This window comes from Cajanus cajan, chromosome 5 (genome assembly GCF_000230855.2).
Source record: "Cajanus cajan strain Asha chromosome 5, NIPB_CcT2T_4, whole genome shotgun sequence".
Taxonomy (NCBI): domain Eukaryota; kingdom Viridiplantae; phylum Streptophyta; class Magnoliopsida; order Fabales; family Fabaceae; genus Cajanus; species Cajanus cajan.
In genome coordinates this window covers 26,165,198-26,184,199 of record NC_138521.1, presented here as the reverse complement: position 1 = coordinate 26,184,199, position 19,002 = coordinate 26,165,198, and the positions used below count along the sequence as shown (strand labels likewise).

The following is a 19,002-nucleotide window of genomic DNA, read 5'->3' as shown; positions in this document are numbered from 1 at the left end:
CTACTATGGAGAGTGAGTACTTTATGAGCTTAGTCTCTCCAGGCTGGACTGGTATTAGGGCTTCCAGCTGGCCCAAGCCATGATGATTCCCTTATAACCTCTTTATAAGCTAGTGAAGGAAATGAGTATCTTCTAAGATTAGCCTCTCCAGTAAGGATCGATGAAAAATAAACCCGTACCCATGGGTAATACCTGAACCCGTCCTGACTTTGATAGGGAATACCCGGTTTGACTGGGAATGTGTACGGGTACGGGTAAAACCCGATATAATAAACTAGGTACGGGTATATACTTACCCACTTCATACTCGTCCTCATCCCCTTACCAGATTTAAAACCCGTCCCCGATTTAATTATTTTAAAAAATTTTAACATTTTCAAAATTAATGCCTCTAATGTTAAGGTTGTCTTACAAGTGCCACATTTCAAAATCCTTGCCCCATATGCATTTGGGAGTTAGGGTTAAAGTGTTGAGAGTTGAGACTCAATCTCAAATCCCGGAGCCGCACTACACCACTCCAGCCTCCAAGGGACCAAGGCCGTAGCTGTCGTGCCACTTTAGCACCGTACCAGCCATTCGCACTGTTACACGTTGTGCTTTCTTCCTTCGAGTGACTCCCTCACCACGACTAGTACGTATATCTCTCTCTCAATCTCTCTCAATCTCTCTAGGGTCTCCATTTTGGTTGATTCCTTCTTCCTTCGTGTAAGTGCTTGGTTCACCCCTTTTTTGTTGCATTTTTTTGTGCTTCAGTTTGCATTTTTCGAATAGTCGGGATCCGACGTTGCATTTTCTTGTTCTATTGGAAGCTCCTGCGACCGCACGAGATTTGAAGATTGTGCAACTATAAAACATCTACTTGCGGATGTTATAATTGAGAGCATTAGTTGGGTGCTCCTCGCTCAACAATATTCGATAATATTTGGCTAAAAAAGCCTTTTAATCACTATCATTTTCAATTGTTTCGGGCATCATTACCCCGGTTGCATTTTTTTGTATCTTTTTTTTCCTATTTAATTTTTCTTTCTACCCAGTCAGCTTCGTGTAGATAGATGTTTGCTGGGGGAGATTGGAATTGCCTGTTAGGCAAATGTTTTGCATTGCTAATTTGATTTAATTGAAAATTAATTTTAATAGATTTAAATTTAAATTAAATTTGAATTTAAGTTTAAATTTTAATTTGATGTTTTGTGTGTGTTTTGAGGATATATAAGAATTATATTATGGATTGTTTTTAACTTGTTTATGGTCTTGTATTTTTTTTAATGATAATAAGATATTTCTTTAATTTTATATAATACAAAATGTATCTTTAGTTTTATATTTCTTTAATTTTATATTTAATTATATGTTAGTTTAAATTAAAACATTTTAATCAAATAGGTTGATTGTTTTAATTATATTTAATTATATGTTGGGTTTAATTAAAGAATACTAAATAGAGGCATCTTTTAACTATCAACTAAAATGTTCCTTTTCATATTTTATGTTTGCTTTTGGTATTTTAATCATTTTTGTGTGAACTTGCACGCTTGTAAAGAAAATGAATAATGAAGATCAACCATCACAAGAACCAACCCACAATTTTCACAACAACCAATTCCATGTCAAGGTTCTATTGGTACTGGTCAAGCATTGATGAATGAATTACTACAAGCACCTTCAGAAGCATCTGATCAAGTAGAGTCAACAACACAAATAGAGAAAGGGAGGCTAAAAAGTTTTGTGTGGCAACATTTTGAAAAGATTAGAGTTGATGGAAAGGATAAAGCTAAATGTAACTATTCTAAGAAATTGCTTGGAGGAGAAGCGAGGAATGGAACAAAGCAGTTGCACCACCATTTAGATATATGTGTTTTAAAGAAGGCTTCTACAAGTGGGAAGAGGGGACAAACAATGTTTTTTTCTAAGGTTTTAGGACGTGGGAAAAAAGAATTGGCATGTGGTAATTATAATGAAGAAAATGCAAGGAGGGAGCTTGCATTGATGATTATATTGCATGAATACCCACTTTCAATAGTGGACCATATTGGGTTTATACGATTTGTAGTAGCAATTCAACCATTATTTCAACTTCCTTCAAGAAATACAATGAAGAAAGAGATACTCGATATCTATGAAGATGAAAAACAAGTTGTCATGAAGCTGATAGATACAAATGAAGGAAGAGTGGCAATTACATCAGATATGTGGACTGCTTGCAACCAAAAGAAAGGGTATATGGCTATCACAACTCACTATATTGATGGCAATTGGACCTTACAAAGTATCATTTTGAAGTGCAAAGTTTCTTTAGTTTATAGCTTTTTTCACTAATTGGTTTTGCATTTTTTTTTATCTTTTCATATGACAATATGATTAAATATATAGCTTCGTTTATGTTCTTGCACCTCACACAGTTGATAGACTTTGCAAAGTATTGATTGATTGTTTGTTTGATTGGAATATTGATACAAAATTATCCACTATTGCTTTGGAAAATTGTATCACAAATGATAGCATGGTTGAGAAAATTAAGGACAAGTTGCAGTTAGATAGACTAATTCATAATGGATCTTTGCTTCATATGCGTTGCTCTGCACATATCCTCAATTTGATTGTGAAAGAAGGGTTAGGAGTTGTAAAAGAAGGGGTGGAAAAAAATCGGGAAAGTGTAGTATATTGGACAACAACACCTAAAAAGGTAGAAAAATTTGAAGAAACATCTAAACAATTGCGAATTCCTTTCAACAAAAAATTAACTTTAGATTATCCAACAAGATGGAATTCCACTTTTAAGATGCTTGATATTGTTTTATGTTATAAGGATGTGTTTTTTTTATTAAAGCAGCGTAAATCTCAATACACTTGTTTTCCAACTGAATCATAATGGGAGTTTGCAAAAGATGTTTGTGGGAGATTGAGAATGTTTAATGATATCACAGAAATAATTTCTGGATCCAAATATCCAACTGCCAACATTTTTTTCCCAAAGATTTGTGAGATTAAACTTGCAATAGATGAATGGGTAAAGTCTCCAAATCATCACAATATAGCAGAACAAATGTTAAAGAAATTTGAAAGTTATTGGAGTGTCATTCATGATATCATGGGAGTAGCTTATGTTTTAGATCCAAGGTACAAAATGGATTTGCTTGAATATTATTTTGATACATTGTATGATATTGATTGTGATTTGGAAATTAGTAGAATTCGTCAATTGTGTTATGATTTGGTTTCTGAATATCAAGCAAAGAAGAATGAAGGGTCTTCTTTTGGGTCTTCATCATTTGAGGAGGGAAATGTTGATAATGGCAAAAAATAAAAAAGCTAGAACTTCATTTATGAAAACAGAGTTGGATTATTACTTGGAGGAAGATAGTTTACCTATTACATCGGATTTTGATATCTTATCATGGTGGAAAACAAATGGGTTGAAGTATCCAACACTTCAAGCAATTGTAAGGGATGTTTTAGCCATTCCAATCACTACTGTAGCTTCTGAATTTGCTTTTAGTGTCGGTGGTCAGATATTAAGTCCTAATCGTAGTCGACCTAATCATACTACCATAGAAGCTTTGATGTGTACTAAAAGTTGGCTATGGAACTCAGACTATCTAGGTAAATTGATAAAAATAAAATAAAATAAATTAGCATTAATGGTCAATTAGTAATTTTGTATCAATTCTAATTAATATTCTATATTTGATGTTTGTAGGTGCTAAAGCCACTAAAGAAAAAAATACTTTAATGAGTGAAAGTGAATATGATGATGAAGGTATATTATATTTATTACAAATTTTCAATTTGATTTATCATGTCTAAAGTTTATCTTTTTTGTATGCAGGTGTATTGCATGCAAGTGGAATTACTGAACATGTGCAAAATTAATAGATGTTGTAAGTGGATTTCAATTTCATTAGTCCAATCTAATTTTTCAATTCTAATTTTTAAAATTTTCATTCATAACTCAATTCTAATTTTTTATGAATTGTCTTATGATAGGTGGATTGAAGCTTAATGACATTACTCAACATTTTTTAACTTGCAAGATGAATTCTATTTTTTATTTGAAAATTTTAATTTATTTTGTTATTTCAACTCAACATTATGGTTGTTTATTTGTGACATTACTCAACATTTGCGGTTGTTTAATTTGTAAGATTTTCATTATGTGTGGTTGTTTACTATGATGTGAAATATTTGTGGTTGTTTAATTATAAAGAAGTCTCTTGATTAAAATATAAGATAGACAAACAACTCAATTATCATTGTAATATAACATAAAGATAAGCTAAAAATATTGTTTTTCTTTTGTAAAAAAAATTAATTAATTTTTTACGGGTAGGGGTATGGGTACGGGTATACCCAATACTCGACGGGGATGGAGATGGGACAAAAATCACATACCCGACGGGTACGGGGACGGGGACGAGGATAGGTTTGAGTCACGGGGACGGGAATGGGTATCATGAAACTCATACTCGCCCCGCCCCATTGCCATGCCTACTCTCCAGGCTGGACTAGTATTAAGGCTTCCAATCGACCCAAGTCATGGTGGTTCCCTTATAAACTCTTTCTAGGCTAGTGAAGGAAATGAGTATCTTCTAAGTTCAGCCTCTCTAGGCTAGACTAGTATTAGGGCTTCTAACCGGCTCAAGTCGTGGTGATTCCCTTATAACCTCTTTACAGGCCAGTGAAGGAAATGAGTATCTTTTGAGCTTAGCTTCTCTAGGTTGGATTAGGGCTTCCAACCGGGCCAAGCCATGGTGATTCCCTTATAACCTCCTTGCAGGCCAGTAAGGAAATGAGTATCTTCTAAGCTTAGCCTCTTCAAGCTGTACTGGTATTAGGGCTTCTAACCGGCCCAAGTCGTGATGTTTCCCTTATAACCTCTTTGTAGGCCAGTGAAGGAAATGAGTATCTTTTGAGCTTAGCCTCTCCGGTCTGGACTGGTATTAGAGCTTCTAGTTGGTATAAGTCGTGATGTTTCCCTTATAACCTCTTTACAGGCTAGTGAAGGAAATGAGTATCTTCTGATTTCAACCTCTTTAAGTTGGACTGGTATTAGGGCTTCCAGCCGTCCCAAGTCGTGATGTCTAATGGTTGATTCGAGTCGATGATTTGTTGAGAAATTCCCTTGTGTTGGTAGGCGAAGGAGTTTTCTATAGGATCGTAATCTTGTGATCCTAATTTTTCTACGTTTGAAGAATTTGGTGGTGTCCTCGTCTGTTTGCTTGATTTGTAATGAAGGATGCCCTAGGGATGACGGGCAGAAGATGCTTCGTGTACCCCTAGTTTGGGCTTGTCTCTACTGATTGAATTTGAAGGTTAGCAAGAACTTTGTGTTTTTCCTAGCGTGTGAGTATTATGATGCCTCTCTAGGCATCTTTATTAGGGATGGATGACAACAATTTTAGTGTTGCTCCTGCCATGTGAGTATAGTAATGCCTCTCCAAGCATCTGTTGGGGAATGAATGGCAGGAATTTTAGTGTTTTTCCTGCCTTGTGAGGATTGTGATGCCTTTCCAGGTGTCTCATTGTGGATGAGTGAATGATTGGTAGAAAAATCTGTGTTATGCTTGACGGGTGAATATTGTGATGCCTCTTCAAGTGTCTTTGTTCAGGATGGAGGGATGGCAAGGACTCTGGTGTTGTTTCTGCCATGTGAGCATTATGATGTCTCTCCAAGCGTGAGCTTTGTTAATGGGATTCTTTTGGAGTTCGAGTATTGTTTAAGCTGAAGAGCCTTTTTAGGCTTCATATGTGTTGTTGGAATAGGCTACTCTTTAGCTAGATCTTTGTTTCGGAGGGTCTCTGACTACCTAATGATCAGTCTGGTTTGATTGGGGATCTTTGATATGAGCATTTTTCCCCTCTTTTTGGATCTTGGGTGTCTGGTAACCCACATGGCTATTGGTTCTTTTCTTGGCTCTCAGTCAGTTTTTCTTAGGGAGAAGGTGGTGGCTTTGTTTTTGGATAAGAGAGGTATGACGATTCTATCCTTTATTTGGATCTTCAATATCCAGTGGCTATTAAGTTGGGTTTTTTGTTGGTGGGTTTTTGAAACTTTATTTTCTTAACTTCGACTTTTTCAACATGTTTTATTTATTTATTTTTTTGCAGAAACATAAGCTTTAATTTTTGAACTGCAGTTTGCCTCCAATGCTTGAATTATGAGTGTTTGAAGTATTTGTGAAGACTAGCCAATAAATCACCAAGTGTGAAAGCTTCCACAAATCTTCCTTAGTTTCCTTTTGATGGCCCTCGTAGTTCTAGCTTCTATTACAAATGGTTAGTTCACACATTGTTCCTCATTTAGAGTTCCAAAGATGAAGTATAACACTTTAAAAGAATTTGTAAAGAATTGATCAACTGAAAGAGGCCAATCAAATAGACAAACTAGAATTAAAAGGTGTACAAGGATAGCAAGCAATCAAAAGAATTTCCTATGATTGGTTCTAGATTAGATGAGCAAAACTGAAATTGACTCAAATGCAAATCAATACAATAGTTGCTCAAATTTTCCAGCCACCAATCACTCAAACTGAATGCTACAATTCAAAACTCCTTTTGGCTTTTTCTTGTATATAACTTTTTTATATATATATATAGATTGTTCATTGAAAATTTCTTTTATTTTCTTTTTTTTAATCACTTTTGTAAATCAATAGGAGTTTCCTTTTTTCTTTTGAATTTCAAATAGCATTCTCGACCATGTGAGCTAAACTAGGCACGCCGAATTTACATTTCAAATTTGAATTCTAAATGTAATGCAAATTGTCTTAAAATGACATAACATTTGTCATGCTTTTCTTGTTTCAATAATTTCAAACAATGCGCCACGGTTTAGTTCAATGAATTTCCCGATTTGAGATTCAAATTTGAGTTGAACTTTCCAGAAACTATCAACACATTATGAAAACAAAGGAATTTCAAAATTTAAGAAAATTTTGAAGACAAAATGACATAATGAAAACCTAACTCTACAAGAGAATTACTAATAATCTAATAGTAATTCATGAACTCAAATTATTCAAAATCAAATGCACCAAAGCTCAATTTCAATTAGTTAAAACAAAATTCATATCAATCATCAAACAAATTTCGAATCAACAAGCATAGCTAAGAAGTATTGGACATGTAAAAGACTATACATGACTCTAAAGACAAAACCAGATGGATTCAAAAATCAAAGACTCAAATATAGCATATGACCGAATAAAATTCAAAATCAAGAAGACTCAATCAAACACAAAACACACAAGCACATGAAACCTGAGACACTTTTTAAATCATGATTCATATGAAGCAAAGTATGAATCAATTTGAATTTTTCGGAAAAAGAAACTAGATCTATCAATTTGATGAAGCAAAAATTAGATCTAGGTAGCAAAATACTCAAGACATGTAAAACAATTGATTTAGACAAAGAAGATAGATTCACTAAAAAGAATTAGTGAACTTATCTTGCAAGAACCGAGCTCGTGATACCACTTGATGGAGCCTTGGTGTGCTTAGACTCCATGAAAAATCTGAGACACTTCTTGAAATTCCCTCAAGGATAAAATTAGGTCAAGAAGGAGTAATGAAGAACAAGGTGATCCAAGCTTCTCAAGTAGAAGAAGCTTAAGCCTAGAACTACAAAGAGGAAAGCTCAAGGTGAGGTGGAAAAGGAATTCTCCTTGGTGACTCCGGCTAGAGAGAATTTAGATCTCAATGAAGATGAAATTCTCATTCAATATCCAAAGTGATTCGAAATACACAGCAAAGGAGATTTATAGGATAAGGAAAAATACTAGAGAAGCTAAGCTAACCTAAGGTTTAAATTATACCATGGTATGGTTAATCTAAACCTTAGGTGCCAAATTTGAATTTCAAAATTCAAATTTGGTGCTAAGCCTCCTAGAAACCCGGAAATCCCATGTGCTACTCTCATTTGAATGTGATTTAGTTTTCATTTAGGAGTGAATTTCGGTCACACCATGTGAGTGAGGCACATGGGTCCAAATTCACCCTAAATGTAAGACTAAATTACATTTAAATGTAGATGCACATGCAATTACCTTATCCTAATCATCTCAAATTCGAAAATACACGAACAAGTAAAAATCCTACACTACTTGATCCAAAATACAAGATCCAAAATATTTACAAGCCTTCTTGGCCCAATCCTATTCTACATGGACTTTCAATGTATAGCTCAACTAAAGAGCATTATGAGCTTTTCTTGAACATTAGTCTATTCCTTGTCTAACTTCTTGACCATAACCCTAGTAACTGGACTCTTGGCCCATAAACCTCCATCAAACCCTTCCAAATTGCATTTGAAGAAGTTTAGAAAAACTTTTAAAAAAATATATTAGATTAAAATTTCGTACTAAAATAGTCTCATCAAACTCCAATCCAATACACCACTTTTATAATTATGCTTTGTCACGAAAATGCCAAATCATAATAAAATGCACAATGCCCAGGATGTCGAGAGCCCAGTCTCTCCCTTTCCCCAAAACGTACTGTTCCAATTCTCCTGGCCTCCTAACCATAATTATTTCGTTTCCCCCCTTTTTATATAACAATTATCATACACTAATACTACTGGACCCAAATAAATACACACAACAGAATTGGGCCTATTAAAATTGGGCTTTTTGCTTGTTCTTCTACTGTATACATTCTTAATTGGAGGTCTAACAATAATAGCTTTTTCTTCTTATTCTCACCACTTTTCAAGCAATACATATAATATAGATTTATGCACCGATTTCATCCAGTTTTGATGTCATTTAAACCTTTCTCATTTGTAACAAAGATACTTAAAATAAATAAGAACAGAATGACTTAATTTTAAGGAATAAAAGATTTCAGCCATTTGACCTACAATTGTGCTATCTCACTTTGTTACCAATTAAATTTCCTAACCCATGATTCACAATTTCATAACGGAAACCGGGTTGGTGCAGTGGTAGGCTATCAATGTGGTGCTTCACTGAAAATCGTGTAAAAAACTTTGTATTCATCAATATTTATGCAGCTTTTGGTAAGCAATTGCTCGTCATCTATCTCATTCTCCGTCATATTACGTCATTGAGGGGGGATATGCTCTTACGTTAGGACTTTGTATGTAATCTTAAAAAAAAATTTAATTGCAGTGACACACCCTTTATAGATTATCACTAAAAATTATTTTATTTATATTATAAATATATTATATATTGATATATTAATAAAAAAATATAAATATATATAAAATATAATGACACATGATATATGTTATTAAATTCTACTCAAAATTAATATTAAAATTATGTAAAGGTATTTAACAAATAAATTTATATTTACATATACTAATTTATAATATATTTTGTATGTAATATTTTTAAAATAAAGAAGAGCCGTGACTAAAATGAAATGACTGTACATTTCACGATTTCGACCGATAAAAAAAATACTTTAATATATAGTTTCATTTTATTTCTTATTTTTAATTAAAAATTTAGATTAGAACAAACTTATTAATTTCATCTATTTTTGTTGCGAACAATATATTTTTATTCTGTAGTACCATATGGGCCATTAAACATATTTATATATACATAAATTAAATTTGATTTATTTTACTACGATTTTAAATTTGAGTTATGTCAATAAAAAATATTATTTTTATTAAATTTGATCAATCTTAAAAAAATTAGTTATTAACGGAGATACTTCACGTCAGTTGTGTTGCTATCATATCTCAAACTATAAAAAATAAAAATAAAAATGGTCTACAAACAAAAATTACTTCATTTATTTTTATTTTGTATACTTTTCCTCCAGAAGTACTAATTCAGAAAATTATCTAAATATAAAGTTTACAAGGAGGAAGTGGTGGCCCACACAATCCACGATTACCGACAAAAGCTGATATTGGGAACATAGCCTTATGTGGAGGGATCCTCCCTCTGAGTTGGTTCCTTGACACATCGAACTCTTCAAGCCTCTTCAAATTTAGGACCTTCCCCGGTATGTTGCCACTTAACTTGTTCTTTGAAAGGTTAATCTTTCTTAACGTGTCAACAACACCAAGTTCTTCAGGTATATTCCCTGTGATCTCACTATCCTCAAGGTCCAGAATCTCCAATCCTCTCAGTTTCCCAATTGACTTTGGCACAGATCCTCCCAATGGGTTGTGTGACAATACAAGGACTCTGATTGAACTCATTGAGGCCTTTTCTCCCATGTTCTCATCGATGGGACCACTAAACTTGTTGTTGGATAGGTCAATGGAGTTGAAATGCCCTAGTGAAAATTGAACCTCTTTCTCAAATATAACTTCGAGAGAGCCAGTGAGCTTATTGGAGTGGAGGTCAAGGTCCATCAGAGAAGAAAGGTTCTTGAATGCTACTGGGAGTGATGAATGAAACTCGTTATTTGACAAGTTGAGGAAGGCAAGGTGAGTCATGTTTCCAATCCACCAAGGCAATTTCCCCGTTAATGCATTGCTTGACAAATCAAGGGTTGCCAATGATGACGATGATAGCCACTTTGGGAGTTCACCTTTAATCCCTGTCTTAGCCAATTTCAACTGAAAAACTCTCAATTTGGAAAACCACTCGGGGAATTTTCCTAGTCCTAGTGGGTTGAATGACAAGTCTAGGGTTTGCAAACTCTGAAGTTTAGTAAGTTGAGGTGGAAGTGCACCACGAAGTTGGTTCCTAGACAAATCCAATGTTTCCAGGTTGATTAAATTGCCAAAGGAAGGTGGAATTTCACCACTGAATCTATTGTTTGCAAGAAATAAATCAGTTAAGCTGGTCAAATGGCCAATGGTAGCAGGTAACTTCCCAGTAATTTTATTATTCTCGAGAATTAGCCTTTGCACATTCTTGAGGTTACCAATGGAATAAGGCAAAATTCCTGTGAGAATGTTCTCTGATAACCTCAAAAATTTCAAGGAACTTAAATCCCCAATAGAAAAAGGGAGGCTTCCTGTGACATTATTATACATCAGATCTAGTATAACCAATTTTGAAAGACCCCCAATTGACTCAGGAATCCTTCCACTAATCTTATTATAAGATAAATCCAATGTCTTGAGATTTACAAGCTTGCCAATGCTAGAAGGAACATTGCCATGGAAATTGTTTTGATGAAAATCAAGCCTAGTGAGAAACACCATGCTTCCAATGGAAGAAGGAATCCTCCCAGAAAGCTTGTTCCCAGATAGACCAAGTTCCGAAAGAGACTTCAACGAGGCAAAGACAGAAGAAGGAACATTACCAGATAAGCGATTGTTGTCAAGGTACAAACTCTCAAGATGGGAAAGCCTTTCGAATGATGCTGGTATGCCACCTGTGAACATGTTTGAATGGAGAAAAAGTTTCCTTAAGTGTGATAACTTGGCCAGCTCAGAAGGTATTGGACCATGCAACTTGTTAAGGTCACTAAGGTCCAAAACTTGCAAACTAGACAAGTTTCCGAGGTAAGGTGATAACGTTCCTGACATGTATGTCTCTGTGGGGATGTCAGCGTCGTACACTAGGCCGTTACGCGTGAGGTTTGTGACCCTGCCGGTGGAACCACATGCGATGCCTTCCCAATGGTGGCAACAGTCAGAGGAGGGTGTCCAAGAATGTAGCAGCTTCCAAGGGTCAGAGGTGATTCTTCTCTTGAATTCTAGTAATGCTTCTTGGTCCACCACGTGACATGGCTCCGAAATTGAGGTGAGAGATGAGAAAATGAGAAGGAACAACAAGGTGAAGGCTTCGCTCAGTGTGTGTGCAGCCATTTGGAGATGTTTTAGAATTAAGAATTGGTGGTGCTTGCTAAGGGAACTTTGCCTTTGATTTAAAGTGTTGGTTAATTGGTTTGTGTGGGGCTTGCAGTGTGAATTATGAACAGCTGTAGCAAAACTTTACAGTCTGTTTATGGACATTTCTTTCTTCTTCTTATCTGTTTTTAACGTTCAGAGGCTAATTCTAGTATTATAATAGTTATTAATCATTAATAATTTTTTACATATGTACCACTACAATTTTTTTTATTACATTTGATTTTTATATGAATTTTGTATAAAAATATATAAAAGATACTGTTCTCACGTTATCTCAGTAATTTTTTCATGAATAATATATTTTTATAAATTTTAAAATTTACAAGAAATCGTAAAAAAAATTTCTTACAAAAAAAAATCAAAGAGATTACTATAAAAAAATTTCTTATAAATTCATTATTTGTAAGTAATTTTTTTGCGAATTTAAAATCTATAAGTAATTTTTGTGCAATTTTTTATTTTGCTAAATTTCTTGTCAATTTCAAACTCACAAGAAATTTTGTCATAACTGTGAGTGTTAAATCAACATTGATAATTCTACTGTCATTGTCTTTTAAAAGTTCACAATGAATTCATTTGATTCTAATTCTACTGTCATTGATAAGGTAAGTGTTATTTCACTAATATACACTTTATTTGTCTTATTTCTAATAAATTCATTTGATTCTAATTCTACTGTCATTGATAAGGTAAGTGTTATTTCACTAATATACACTTTATTTGTCTTATTTCTAATAGATGTAGGAATTGAGATTTTCCTTAAATATTAATTAAATGATGTCTTTAGAAAAAAAATATCAATTCATTATAATGAACTACAAAATTATATTATTATAAGAGAAATTCTGTGGTACCCTAGTATATTTATTGGGCTTTGGAACCTTTTTTTTCCTTGAACATTTGAACATTGATTTAGAATTATTTATTTTTTAACATATTTATATTTTTAGGGTTTAAAATTATTTATTTTTTAACATGTTTATATTTTCATTTCAATATATGTTTTCTTAAATTTCTTAATATATATATATATATATATATATATATATAATGTTTGAATTTAGTAAGAATGTTTTTAATATATTACAAGTCATGATAAATTGAATTTTTTTTACACTTATGTATAAGTTATAAGGAGCAAATTGAATAAAAAATTTACAAAATTTTTCTCAACTTCAACAACTAAAATCTTATTGTGTTCTTCTCAAAGTTATTTTTATTTCTACAAAATGATTTAAAATACTTGGACCAATATTTGACACAAAGAAATAAAAATTTAATTATTTAGATCATTTGTTACACATCACTTAGTGTAGAAGAAAAAAAAAATGAAAGTCAAAAGAAAAAAAAACTCCACATTTAAATTATTTTATTAATTTAAAAAATTAATTGTACCAAAACATCCCAATTTATAAAGGGTATTGTAGTAACTCATTTATTATTAATTATATTAAGTCTTAAATATTCAATATTCTCAAAAAAGAATATTTAATTTTTATTAAATAATTTTATTTTGAAAACTATGATTAAATCAAAACTCATTATCATTAATTTATGTATTTAATTAAAATAAATTTTTAATTTACTAATATTTTAAATTAAAATTAATTTTAATGAAATATTATAAATAATTTAGTAAAATAATATTTTGTTAAGTAAATTCTTTTAATTTTTATATTTTATAAATTATCATTAAATTAAAACTTATTATCATTAATTTATCATATTTATAAAATTTAATATATTTAATTTAATTTAATTTAAAATTAATTATAGTTATATATTTATAAATAATTTATTAAAATAATATTTTTAATTAAAAAATGTTAATTTTAAACTTATAAGTGTAAATAATTTTAATTTATTTTTTCTACGGATTAAAATTAACAGGAAAATTTACAAAAAACAGTTACCTATAAATTGTTTTTTACCATTTATTATAATACTAATAAATATTACCAGTGAATTTATTTTCACAAAAAAAATCCGTAAGAAAAAAAAATCTTATGATATTTTTTATGAATTTTTATCATAAAAAATTTCTATGATTACTAAAAATTTAATAAAATTTTCAAAAATTTATTGTAGATTATTTTCTATAAAAAAAAATGGAAGAAATTCCTACAAATTATTTTTCACAAGTTTTTTTTATGAATTTATTATTGTAAAAAAATTCAGAAGAAAAATTTATGAATATTTAAAAAAAAAAATTACAAAAAAATAACACTTTTTTAATAATAATAATAATAATAATAATAATAAATATCAAATTCAAATTCTTAACTAAATAGATCATCTTATTTATGAGCATAAAATATCTAAGTATTACACCAATCCAAATAGTTTAACTATATGAATGAATTTGATAGTTAATTAATGAAGACCTTGTGTGTTAATGTAATTAGTGATATTTGGAGAGTGAAAATTGTTTGTGCTTAGTAGTAGAGTTTCATCTTATGGCATGCACCATTTTTTAGCCATGTGCCTCTAACGGCCACTTCGCTTTAACGTGACTACACACTCGTTGGATGACATACACAAGTTGATTAAGTTCAACAAAACCTGAAAAAAGAAGAGAGAATGACTGCATTACTATTCTCGAAGCTCTGAGATTTTTTATAATAATGATTTTATAATTATATCTTCCATCATTGTAAGCAACATTGATGCTTCCTTCCAAGTCTGTGCCTCCTTAGTGGAAAATGACTGGGATTTGCGTTGCCAGATACTACTAACATTTAGCTGCAACAAGTAGTGACTATTTTTGGTATACTAGTATTATACTTTCATTATACAATATTTAAATAAGTTTTATACAATATGTTCATTATCATTTTTTTTAACAAGGGACTAAAATTACCTTTTTGTCAAATTGCAATAACTAAAAGGATGGATTTTAAATTTATTGAAACGAAAACAAAATGACTTCATATTTATTAATATACACTCACTTGAATTGTAGTTAACATGCGATAATAAGTTATAACTAAAAATTATCTTAAAATATATTAATGGTGTAGTTTGTGAACTTAATTTAAATGAAAAACAAGAAAATGCATGTTAAAGTAAATACTATAGCACAGTTTTTTAATTAAATCTATACTCATTAAAATACATCTTATTTTTTTAATCACTACAAGAAAAATGTTAATTTTCGACGGAAATTTTCGATGGAAAAGAGTATATTTCCGATGGATTTTGTTTTTTCCGACGGATTTTCGGGATTTAAATCCGTCGGAAAAAGTGGCGTCAGAAAAAAAAATCCGTCGGAAATAATTTAATTCGTCGGAAATTTCTGACGGAATTTCCGTCAGAAATTTTTGACAGAAATATCCGTCAGAAAATTCTGCTGGAAAATTCTCTCTTGGATTTACAAAATTCACATTTAATAAAAAGTTATTGAGCGGCGTAATACTTAGTAAAAGTTATACCGATATAATTATAACCTCCTATATTATATATATATATATATATATATATATATATGTAATTTTAAGCTTATTACTTCTAGAAAATAAAAAATTTATTTATTTTTCTTCTAAAATATAAAACTACTATTTATGTTAAATAAATTAATATATGCACTAATTATTTAATAGAAAACTCATGAACACACAAATATGAAAATATTCACACTTGAACTTGCTTACTATAATTTTAAAGACAATATACTAACATCTCTAAGTAGTTTATAAATATTTAAAAATAAATATTATTTATTTAAAATAATTGTTAAGATCGAAAATATTAATTTTAGAAGGTTTAAATATATTTTAGTCCTTATAAGATGGGTGATTTTGATTTTGGTCTTTGTAAATTTTTTTCTTTATTTTTCATCCTCGTAAGATTTATAAAGATTGTTTCCTACTTGTAAAATGAGTAAAATATTTTTCTTTGATTTTCATCCCTCTAAAATATAAATTCACTAGTTTGATTATTTTAAGGTAGATAAATAATATTTTTTAAAAAACAAAAAAATTTAAAGGTGTTAAATATCAATACGATAATAGTACGTAATTGTTGTAGGTGACACTTAAGATAATTATCTATCTTTTTTTTTTTAAATAAAAAGTAGTAAAAAATGATTACATAAAAAATAAGAATTAAAAATAAAAATTCCAATTTTAGAAAATGAAAATAAGAATTAAAAATAAAATTAAAAATAAGAAATTCCCGACGAAAAAATAAATCCGTCAAAAATTTCTGACAAAATATTCCTTTAGAAATTTTCTATCGGAGATTTATATTTCCGTCAGAAATTTTCGACAGAAAATTTTTGACGAAAAATTCCATCGAAAATTTCTGACGAAAATATAAATCCATCAGAAAATATAAATTTTCCGATGGATATGGATTCGTCGAAAATTTGCATTTTTCTTGTAGTGAATTACGATGATATACAATAGAGTGTTGGATTACAACGACCTAATTTGCAAGCTAGAAGAAGCAAAACAAAAGTTTCAAATTTGCTTAATACAAAAGTGACTTTTGCTTCTTGTTTTACTTCTTATTGCTTAAAAGTCAAGTGGTTATAATTCAGGTAGTTATCTAATGTATATCACAAAATTTCATTTATTCGTAATATATTTGCCTTTAGAATTGGAAATTTTAAAGAAAAAGTGATTTTTTTATGAGCTCTCACTGTAAAAGATGATAATTGTGTGCATTGTGAAGAGAAAGATGAAAAAAGTCATTTTGAAATGGAAAAGATAGAGAGGAATTGTTGATTTTGTTAAAATGATTAATCTTTTAGCCAATATATAGTCCCTCTTGCGTGATAAGAACATATACGCGCTTACATATATGTAAATGCAATCACATTACTCAAAAGAGTAAAATAGTAAAAATGCAAGGGTGGAAAAATATTTGGCTTGCCTTGGTGGCAACCCACAAAACACGAGTAAGGCACTAGCTAGCCTACTATGGGTGAGTGGGTTGGAAGTTATAGTTGCCTATATGGGTGATGTGTTGATACAATTTTTGTATGTATGTCCCCGTTTCAACATTTGAAAAGAGAAGTATCCCTCTTCTCCAAATAATGATCAAAATGTTCTCCTTTTGATGTCCATTAAGAATATGGGAATGGGAGGTCCAACTTCTTAATGTGATTTTCTTATTTTTTTTTATAAAAATATATTTGAATATAATATATATTTTTAAAAATACAAAAATATAAATTAAAATGAAATATATTATTATATTAAATAAATTATTTAAATATACAATATATATTTAAAATATTTTAAAAAATTAATATTTACCTTTTTGTTTAGATAACTTTTTTAAGGTTATTATAAAAATTAATTTTTGTTTAATTTTATTAATGTATATGATATTTTTTTAATCAAATAATGATTATTATACTCATTTTCTTTATATTAGTGTATACAATAGTATGACTTTCCAATCTTGAATTGAATTTAAAAAAATCTTTAAAATGATTCTAAAAAATTATATAAAAAAATTGCTTTTTACTAATTCTTTAAATGTTATTTTAGGAGTTATTAATTTTCATTGACTCTTATTTTTATCTCTAAATTATTCAAGCATAAATAACATTAAAAAAGTGCAATGCCAAAAGTAATTAAAAAAATATCAATATTGAAGATGACCACCAATTCTACAGGATATGAGTTTTTTATTTCGTAGAGGGTTGAGATGAGGAAAAATTTGTCTTAGATATCGTGTATTGTTGTTTTCATCATCAACAAGTCATTGATCTTGTGACACAGGTTCATGGTAATCTGCAACACAAGCAGAAGAAGTATTTGCCTTTTGATGAAGATAAGATTCATGTTGGTTAAAAAATGGAACGTTGTTAGGATATATATACTTTGCAAATATGTTGTAGCTAACTATGGTGAACCAACATTTGCCTCAAATAGATTATTAACAAATTATTCTGTTGATGCAAAAGAGTACGGATAATTGTCATGGTAATGATAGGATGTTGTTGTGATGGCGGAGTTACAATAAATGAACTACATTTTGTTTTCCAACCTTTATTTTGCATATCATCAGTAATAATGAGGTTGTGATTTGGAGTTGTATTTTTTTGTGGATACTCTCGTTGTGTTGACATTTCTATTGGCACTTGTGACATTTGTCCAACACCAATGTTCTCTACAACTCGTGAGTTTTGTAATTGTTGGGGCACAAACAAATAAAAAATTTGTATTTTGCCTACACCATGCCATATATTCATTTGTATGGGATAAGTGACCATTGACAAGTTGCCTCACTACAACATTTTGTCGGCATTCTATCCATAGTTGGATCCAGTGGGCATGTTCTTTTGCCTAGTTATTATAAGCATTTCCTCGCATGGATGTCTCATATTGTTGATCCAAATTTATAGGTGATTGTGGTATATCTTGACATAAATCAAGTTGGAGTTTTATCCTATCCACTTGTTACCATTCAACCACTATGAAACAAATTAAAAAGGTACAAGTGTTCCACATTATTAAATTTTTAAATGCATTTTTTGACCGCATGTACTCATAACCTTTATAAGGCATTCAAAGGAACCATAAAATTAAGAATGAATATTAATATTTGAAAAAGTGACAATTAAAAAATTTAAATGAATATATATACCTCTATAATTTGCATGTGAGAAATTAGTGACTTATAGCTGACTAGGTCACCTTTTGGTGTCCCTAAATGCCTCAACCCCCCACCACTCCATTTGGTATAACATACATGAGTAAATAAAAGTAACTATAATAAGGACAAAAGTGTTTAAATTTTATATATCTAATTATAAGAAGATATAATCCTTGTGGATGATTAACCTGTGGTGCCATGAAACACATGCAATACCATGCCCAATACTACAACAACAATGCACAACCACCTATAACTTTTACACCTACAAGACTTCCCAGACACATTTCTGTATATAACGTTGCCAAACATGCTGATCCCCAACTATAGCATTTAATATTGTAAAAATCTATTAATAGATTTAGATACATAAATTGAACTCTATTAGGTGATTTACCTTACAATACAGCACCCCCAATTAGGTAGATTATTTAGGCTCTACAATGGGCTTGTAACTAAAATTGGGTTGGTTCATTTATAAGTTCTCTCAACCACATTAGTTTGATTGTAGACCCTTTATGCACCCCTGATGTAGGAATCACACCTAAAAATCTTTCATACAACTCATCCCAATCTAAATAACTAGGTCCAATTAT

The 19,002-nt window shown here is 30.7% G+C and overlaps 1 protein-coding gene across 1 annotated transcript; it reads right to left on the bottom strand.

The window, feature by feature from the left end:
- Positions 1 to 9,745: 9,745 nt before the first annotated feature.
- Positions 9,746 to 11,831, bottom strand: LOC109814120 (uncharacterized). Its single transcript, XM_020378471.3, has one exon. The coding sequence runs from the start codon at positions 11,750 to 11,752 to the stop codon at positions 9,824 to 9,826; it is 1,929 nt and encodes a 642-aa protein (XP_020234060.2). The 5' UTR covers positions 11,753 to 11,831; the 3' UTR covers positions 9,746 to 9,823.
- Positions 11,832 to 19,002: the final 7,171 nt, after the last annotated feature.

Excerpts from the sequence above, each read along its gene's own strand:
- LOC109814120 (XM_020378471.3), bottom strand. The coding sequence starts at position 11,752 with ATGGCTGCACACACACTGAGCGAAGCCTTCACCTTGTTGTTCCTTCTC.